The 9,033-nt window shown below is 36.0% G+C and overlaps 2 protein-coding genes across 2 annotated transcripts; both read left to right on the top strand.

The window, feature by feature from the left end:
- Positions 2,324-5,997, top strand: LOC109847320. The gene is made up of 4 exons (XM_020416556.1): positions 2,324-4,731; positions 4,814-5,039; positions 5,167-5,256; positions 5,347-5,997. Exons 1-4 carry the CDS (start codon positions 2,324-2,326, stop codon positions 5,995-5,997), a joined length of 3,375 nt encoding a protein of 1,124 aa, XP_020272145.1.
- LOC109847318 lies at positions 6,609-7,722 on the top strand. Its single transcript, XM_020416555.1, has 5 exons — positions 6,609-6,781; positions 6,865-7,100; positions 7,184-7,390; positions 7,455-7,562; positions 7,645-7,722. The coding sequence occupies exons 1-5, from the start codon at positions 6,757-6,759 to the stop codon at positions 7,720-7,722; spliced, it is 654 nt and encodes a 217-aa protein (XP_020272144.1). The 5' UTR covers positions 6,609-6,756.

Genomic DNA, 9,033 nt, shown 5'->3' with positions numbered 1-9,033 from the left:
CCCCCGCCCGCTCGCCTCCCACAACCGAAGCGCGCCCCCCTCTCGCCGCGCGCCCCCGCCCGCCCCGTCGGATCCAGCGTCCAGCCCCCCTTGCACCGCCGCCGGATCCAGCCAACTGTTTTTCATCTTGGGTACTTCAACTGCTGCTGGGTAAGAAAATTTCCTGATCAATTTTTATCATTGTTGTCTTAGTTTGACTGGGATTCTCATGGAAATGCTTACTCTGTGTTCTTCAATTATTCTATCTTTCCTTGTCCATGGGAATGTGATTGGGAATTGATTTTACAAGTTTACTGATCAAAAACTCGTCCCTCCGTTAATTAATCATCTGCCTCAGTTTGCTCTACTTGTTCTCAATTGTTGTTGGCAGCATTTTCTGTTTTAATTCATTTAGATCATTAGTTATAGTTTATGATCTGTGAATTGGAGAGCAGATTTTGGTATAAATCAAGGGTTTTATTACCTTCTGTTGGGTAAAAATCAATCCGGAATTGTATACCATTTTTCGAGCTTAGAAAGAATTGGAGAGCAGATTTTGGTTCGTTTATGATCTGTGATGCTACTTTTATAGCACAGAACTGAGGAGCACGAATCTCTTTAGGAATTCTTGTTTGATGAACTAATTCCACACGGATTGGTGTTGGTGAGGAATTAGAATTGGAGCGATGCAATATAATTTTACTCATAATCTTATTTTTAACAGGTAAGCTTAATTGGATAGAATATGACTTCGAAGAGAAAAAGAGTTTTATTACCTTTCTTTCGCAGACCACGTTATCTGAATCAAATAAGTAAACAGGATGTATGCATGCTAATTCTCATAAGTTGTTACAAGTTAAGCCCTTGTTTTATACTCACAAGAGAAGTTGATAATTTGTTATACAACATTATGATCTTAAAAAATTGTTATGTGATCTTTTATGCCTCTTTCTAAGCATGACGTGTGTGTAGTCACGTGATCAGATAGCATGAGTTTGTCCTTTTTCAAGTCTATTTTAAGTCAATTTGTAAGACAAATTTTATTCTTTAACTAACTAATTAAATATTTTGGACTTTGATTATACTAAATCGCAGACTCATTATTCGAACGCCTCCATCCTCAACTCCAACCACCGTCGGCATCCTCCACCTCATTGAAAGGTTTGTCTTCACATATTTCTAGTTTTTTGTTTTTTAATATTATAAACTTATTAAGTCAATTTTAAGTCAATTTGAAAGACAATTTTTATTCTTTACCTAACTAATTAAATATTTTGGACTTTGATTATACTAAATCGCAGACTCATTATTCGAACGCCTCCATCCTCAACTCCAACCACCGTCGGCATCCTCCACCTCATTGAAAGGTTTGTCTTCACATATTTCTAGTTTTTTGTTTTTTAATATTATAAACTTATTATGCAATTTAATGTTGTTAGTTGATCATAATCATGCAAATGTAGTTATCCTAAACCTAAATGACCTATTTTTAACTCTACTTTCACAAAAATCTAATATTACCCTAATCATAACCTTAATATCGTAATAATCCAACAATAACCAATACTATTCATGCCTTACTAAAACTGAACTTAAATGCTACTCTAATGCCAATTATACTTAGTGTGATATATAACACAAAAAATATGTTATATATCCATTATAGGTGAATAAAAAATTAGTTAACGACAACCGTAGATCCCCGTCCAATAATTACTACCAATTTTTTTGGAGTTATAAAATAAGATAGACGACTCAAATTTCGGTATGAAATTTAATTCTATACCGAAATTGATCGTTTACCTTATATTATAAGTAGAAATAATTGGTACGTAACTATTGGATCTGTCCAGTTCGGACGGGTTAGGAATATAGTAGTGCACACATCTAACTTTGTATACTTTGTGCATTTTTATTTCTAGAAAATTTTGGTCGCACGTACTCGTTGTTCTCCGTGTACAATAAGCGTATGTTGTTATGCGTTTCGGTTTATTATTTATCGATTTTGATCTATTATCGATACGTATAATAACATCCGCACAGTGTACTCGGAGAACAGCGGGTAGGTGCTGCCGAAATTTTCTAGAAATAAAAATGCACAAAGTATTCAAAGTTAGATGTAAGCATTACTATATTCTTAATGGGATAGAAGCCTTCCTATGACAGCCGAGAAAGTTTTAGACTAACCTATTGTTTGTTCAAATGTAGACAATGAAGTTTATTACGTAGAGAGTGTTTAGTCCAATTTACTACAACAATGATTATTACATAGACCAATTTAGTCCGATTTAGTAAAACGTTTTATGAGATATTAAGATAATTAATAATTATACTTAATATACAGATGAGAGAAGTTCCTGACAAGTCGTGGATTGATATACCTATTATGAAAAGAAGAGAGGGTGGTGACACTCGATATCGTGAAGGATGGGAAGCGTTCCTTGAGTATGCGTATGCGAATCCGAGGAAGTTAGAAAATGATTTGCTGTTTTGTCCATGTAGTTTTTGCAGAAATAGGGGTTTGGTGGATAGAGTTACTATACAAAAACACTTAGAAAGATGGGGATTTGATGAAAAATACAAATATTGGAGATTTCACGGAGAAGATGACGATATTGAACCAGCTGACGGAAATATAAATCTAAGAATAGACGATACACATGCAATGTTCAATGATATTGCCGCAGTTACAGAAGTTGCAGAATTTCCGGAGGTTCTTGAAGTTCCCGAAGATGCAGAAGGTGTCGAAAATGTTGATGATGTGCGTGATACCGATAGCTTTAAAAGTTTAATGAAGTTATTAGAAGATGACGAAAAGGATTTGTATGCCGGTTGCTCAGAGTATAGTAGATTGTCGTTTATTCTTCAACTGATGCGTATTAAGACCCTCAGCGGAATGGCAGATAAATATTTTCAAATGCTTCTTAATTTACTACGCAAGGTAATTCCGGATGGAGAGAATAGCATACCAGAAAAATGTTATGATGCAAATAAGATCGTTGGCGCTCTCGGTTTAGATTACACAAAAATCCATGCGTGTCCTAATGATTGTATCCTGTATTATAAGGATAATGAGAAGCTTGAAGAATGTCCAAAGTGTGGAGTGTCTCGTTGGAGAAAGAATACACGCACTTCAACACGAAAGGCAGATGAGCCTGTTAAGCAGCCGAAGAAAATTCCAGCGAAGGTGCTCCGACATTTTCCCTTAGTACCGCGTTTACAGAGGTTGTATATGACAAAAGACACAGCTAAAAACATGCGGTGGCATAAGGAAGGACGCGTAGTTGATGGTAAACTCAGGCATCCGGCAGATGCAGATGCATGGGAGCATGTTGATCAATCTTTTCCTTGGTTTTCCACAGAGTGCAGGAATGTTAGACTCGGTCTATCTAGTGACGGATTCAACCCGTTTGGCATTATGAGTTCAGGTTGGTCTACTTGGCCCATTGTGTTAATACCTTATAATTTACCACCTGGACTTTGTATGAAGCAACCGTATATGATCCTTTCATTGCTGATACCAGGCAAACACTCACCCGGTAATGACATAGATGTGTTCATGGAGCCGTTAATTGATGAGTTAAAACTTCTCTGGGATGAAGGGGTCCAAACGTATGATGCATTTTCCCGTCAAACGTTTAATCTTCGTGCTATTCTTATGTGGACCATTAATGATTTTCCAGCTTATGCTAATCTCTCCGGTTGGTCTACAAAAGGAACATTTGCTTGTCCCGTATGTGGTCCAAACTTTGAAGGCTTTCATTTACAACACAGTAGAAAGATGTGTTATTGGTTTAACAGAAGATGGTTACGTAAAGGACATAAATACAGAGGGAAAAGGTGGGCGAATAAGTTTGATGGCCAAGAAGAGAAAAGAGGAGAGCCGCATGTAATGACTGGAGATGAAATTGTAGAATTATTTGAGGGATATCCTAAAAATAAGTTTGGAAAGAGCCGATATACAAGAGAAGATATTCTAGCTCCAAGACGCATTTCCATTATGAAGAAGGCACCGAAACGAAAGAGAAAAGTGTGCATTACGGATGAGACACGTGATGAGGAATTACCAAAAGGATGGACAAAATTTAGTATATTTTTTCAGCTACCGTACTGGCAAAAGCTAAAAATTCGGCATAACCTAGATGTAATGCATATTGAAAAAAATATATGTGATAACCTGTTGTCCACACTCTTACAGGATGGTAAGAAATCAAAGGACGATTTACGAGCTCGGCGAGACTTGAATGCATTGAACATCCGACATGATCTGCAAGCACGAGAAGTTACTGAAGGCAAATTTGAGTTGCCCTCATCTCGCATTACGATGACAAAGGTTGAGATGCAAAGATTCTGTGAGGTGCTCAAATCGGTAAAGTCGCCAGATGGTTACTGTTCTAATATTTCAAATAATGTCCAGGTGAAAGAGCGAAAAATTTTGGGACTTAAGACTCATGATTATCACATCCTTCTTCACCAATTGCTTCCCGTGGCACTCCGTAACAATATGGCTGATGATGAAGTAGCAAAGGTTATAATTGAATTCTGTGGATTTTTTAGAAAGTTATGCTCAAAAGTTATCAATGTTACAGAATTTAAGACACTAAAAGGAGAAATGAATGAAACCCTTTGCAAAATGGAGTTATTCTTCCCTCCCTCATTTTTTACTATTATGGTCCATCTTACACATCATCTTGTAGATGAGGCATTACTCGGAGGTCCAGTTAACTATCGTTGGATGTATCCCATGGAGAGGTTAGTTAAAATTCAATAAAGTCACTTTACCTAACATGTAATTATTTTATCTTAATAACTAAAGTTATTTTTGTTTTTTTAGATATTTGGGTTTCTTGAAGCGCATAATGCGCAATCGAGCTCATCCGGAGGGTTCGATTGCTGACCATTACGTTGCAAATGAATGCATGTCTTTTGCCTCTCGATATATGCGAGGTGGAGATGCAAATAATAATACACAAATTAGTAAAAGAGATGCCACTTTTCATGGCAGTACCAAGATGAACAAGGATTACTCCAGAATAGACTTGGAACAAGCTCATGCATTCGTCTTGCACAATCTGGAGATCTTTGAAAATTATCGAAAGTAAGTATATTAACTTTAATAAAATTGATAATTTTTTTAATTATATAATTATTAATCTCTTATGTTGTATCAACAGTCGACATTTGTAGGAGTTGCAGTTAGAAATAACTGGGCCGTCAGCACGGAATCAAATTGCCAAAATACATGAAAAAAAATTTTCTGAATGGGTTTCAGCTGAAGTAAGTTTTGTGAATTTTAATTTTAATTAACTTTGAGAAAAATTTAGAATAACTTCTTAACGATCGTTTGTTTATTTTGTTTAACATTAGGTAGAAAGACAAATATTTGCTGGTTTACCAATATCAGAAGAGATAAGAATTCATGCACACGGGCCACACTACACAGTTAAACAATGCAGCGGATATCGTGTGAATGGGTTTTTATTTCAAAAGTTGGGGATTGAGGAGGAGAGAGTTACCCAAAACAGTGGGGTCATGGCTATCTTCTCTCAAGAATGTTATGCAAGCTCGACAGATCAGAATCCAATACTTAATGATCTAATTTATTATGGACAACTAGAAGATATCTTGGAGATGTTCTATGCGTATGGTACAAAAGACGTACGTAGTTATGTGATGTTTAAGGTTCGATGGTGTCATGCTGAAATAACAAGAGATGCATATGGCTTTAATCTTGTAAATCTAGACAAGGAGATTTACTCCGATTTGAAGTTCATGTTTGCAAAGCAGGCTACTCAGTGCTTTTATGTCAAAGATCCTAGACAGCCGAAGGTTTGGGTCGCATTGTATAAGGAGCCGAGAACTCTTGTTGAACTTTCTCTCGATGAAAACATAGAGGGTTCTGATGATCCAAATGAGACTGAAGGAGAAGTTTTTCCTAATTACTCATACCCGCAAAATGTCAATTTTAATATGTATACTCCGCAAAATCGGCTTGATATTCGTAATGTAGGAGATTGAATGTCGAAATATTAGTACTTTTAAAATTTAAAGTATTAACTTTGTCGTTTTAATATATATTTTTTATTTTGTCAATGCAATTTTCAACATTCACTTATTTTGCTTCAATAAATTGAATAATCATTTAAGATGCAGATGAGCCGAAGGATAAAGCGCATAGGGGAAGTTTCCCACAATCAAGCAAATTCATCATCAGGTATAAATATTAATTTGTTCAAATAAATTGTGTTTTTGATATAAATATGCATATTTCGTCACGACCTTATAGTAGTCCATTATCTCTACATGGATCCTCACCCGTTGAAGGTATTAATTTATTTAATATCATTAAGTTAATTGAGAAACTTATTTACCTATATTATTTTTATTACTTTCGTAGATATTGCGGGGACAGATACACATGCATCTCCTATGAGTCCACCTATGAGTCAACGTCATCATCGGGATTCATCGCCTGGTCTAGGTATTAATTTTAATGTCCATGGATATTTTATGTTCCATATAAATATTTATTTCACATTTTATACTGCAGACAATCATCATGATGGATCCGATGATGACGAGATCCAACACGAGTCTTTTGCGAGATCTTCTCAGTCGGAGGTTGAATGTCTCCGTCCATGGACTGAAGCAGTAAATTCCATCCCCTTACCAGAAAAGGCTATCACATTGCAAAAGAAATGCGATAGGAACTATAAAAAAAGGAGAGAAGACATTAAAAACAAGGATAGTATAATAAAGCAGAGACTAGAAAAGGCGATGTCAGATAAGTTGAGGGAAATGGGTAAGAATATCATGTAAAATATTGATCAATCTTCGTTATTTAATTATTGAAGTTTTTAAAAAAATATCTCTCTGTCTTTGTAGGGAACAAGGACTACGAGAAGGCCGGTAGACACGGTAGTGATCTGTTTACGAAGGTACCTCCTAAAGGTTATCGAGCCATTTTGGGGTGGATGGGCAACATTCCAGTTGGAGATTACGCCGTCAGATTTAATAATTTGATCGGTTGTTTAATCAGAGACCCACACCACATTAACATCGCTCATAACTTTGATGAACAACAATGGAATGGAATAAAGAAGATATGGGAGAGGCTCATGGTAATTATTCGTTATATTGTTTTTTCAATAAATATTTATTTAATTTTTTAATATTGCATGTTTTTGTAACACCTAATTTGTAGAATCACTATTGCCTTGAGGACAACCCGGACTCTTGGGATTACGTAATGAGTAGAGCGAGCAAGATGCTTCGGGGGTGGAGGAGTAGACTTAAGAGTCAATACTTTACAGATATAACCATTGATTGGAAGCGGATTCATCAGCTTGATAAGAGGGTTCCTCCTTATAATTGGATGACTCTCATTATCGAGTGGGAGGGCGAGAAGAAGGTGAGTTATTTTTTAATTAATTATATTACCACCACATATACTGAAAAATTACTTTATTTTGAAGGATAAATGTTCGATAGCATCGGCTAATCGCGGTGCAAAGCTATATGATCACTTTCTAGGAGCTACTCCCTACGCTCGGATCGAGCATAAATATTTGCGTGAAAATCCGGTTAGATCAAAATATTAAAACTCAACTCATGTTACTATTTTCATACGTTATTAGAAATAACTTGAAATTTGATTAATCATAGGACGCCTTGACTATGCCGCCAACTCTTCTTGCTAGAAGTGCATATACACCACCCGAGGATCCATGGACTGAAGCATAAATTCCAATCCTTACCAGAAAAGGCTTACCACATTGCAAAGAAATGTCGATAGGAAAACTATAAAAAAAGGAGACGAAGACATTAAAAACAAGCGATAGTATAATAAAGCAAGACTAGAAAAGGCTGATGTCAGATACAGTTGAGTGCGAAATGGGTAGAATATCATGTAAAAATATATCAATCTTCGTTTATTTAATTATTGAAGTTTTTAAAAAAAATCTCTCTTGTCTTTGTACGCGAACAAGGACTACAGAAGGCCGTAGACACGGCAGCTGCATATGTTTACGATATGGTACCTCCTAAAAGTGTTATCGAGCCATTTTGGTGTGGATGGGGCAACATTCAGTTGGAGATTTACGCCGTCAGATTTAATAAATTTGATACGCCGTTGTTTAATCAGCAGACCCACACTACATTAATATCGCTCATAACTTTGATATGAACAAACAATGGAATGGAATAAAAAGATATGGGAGAGGCTCATGGTTAACTTATTCGTATATATTATTATTTTTCAATAAATATTTTATTTAATTTTTTTAATATTGATGTTTTGTAAACACCTAATTTGTAGAATCACTATTTGCTTGAGGACAACCCGGACTCTTGGGATTACGGTACATGAGTTAGAGCTGAGCAAGATGCTTCGGGGGCTGGAGAGTAGCTTAAGAGCGTCAACTTTACAGATATAACCATTTGTATTGGAAGCGGATTCATCGCTTGATAAGAGGGTTCCTCTTATAATGGATGACTTCTCGATATCGCAGTGCGAGGGCCGAGATAGAAGGTGAGGTTATTTTATAATTAATTATATTACCAACACATTATACTGAAAAAATTACTTGTATTTTTGAAGGATTAGATGCGTCGCATAGCATCGGCTAAATCGCTGGTGCAAAGCTATTATGATCACTCTTCTAGGAGCTACTCCCTACGCTCGGAGTCGAGCATAATATTTGCGTGGAAAAATACCGGTTAGATCAAAAATATTAAGAACTCAGACTCATTGTTACTATTTTCGTATACGTTTTTAGAAAACTTGAAATTTGATTATCACTAGGACGCCTTGAACTATGCCCGGCAACTCTTCTTGCCTAGAAGTGCAGTTATACACCAACTCGAGGCTATGATAAGGTGGAAAAGATGACAAAAAATTAAGGATATGCCATGTAAGTTATAAACTTTAATTTCATATTTGCACACATGTTATTTTCTAATTAGAATTCATTAATGTTCGAATTCCATTGTATAGTGCTAATGCATTCATTATCTGCTTAATTATTCATTCATGCTGCTTTCTAAAAACATTCA

The sequence above is a fragment of the Asparagus officinalis genome, chromosome 7, assembly GCF_001876935.1.
Source record: "Asparagus officinalis chromosome 7, Aspof.V1, whole genome shotgun sequence".
NCBI classification, from domain to species: domain Eukaryota; kingdom Viridiplantae; phylum Streptophyta; class Magnoliopsida; order Asparagales; family Asparagaceae; genus Asparagus; species Asparagus officinalis.
Note: the sequence above shows the minus strand (reverse complement) of the source record. Positions and strands in the feature narration are given on the sequence as shown.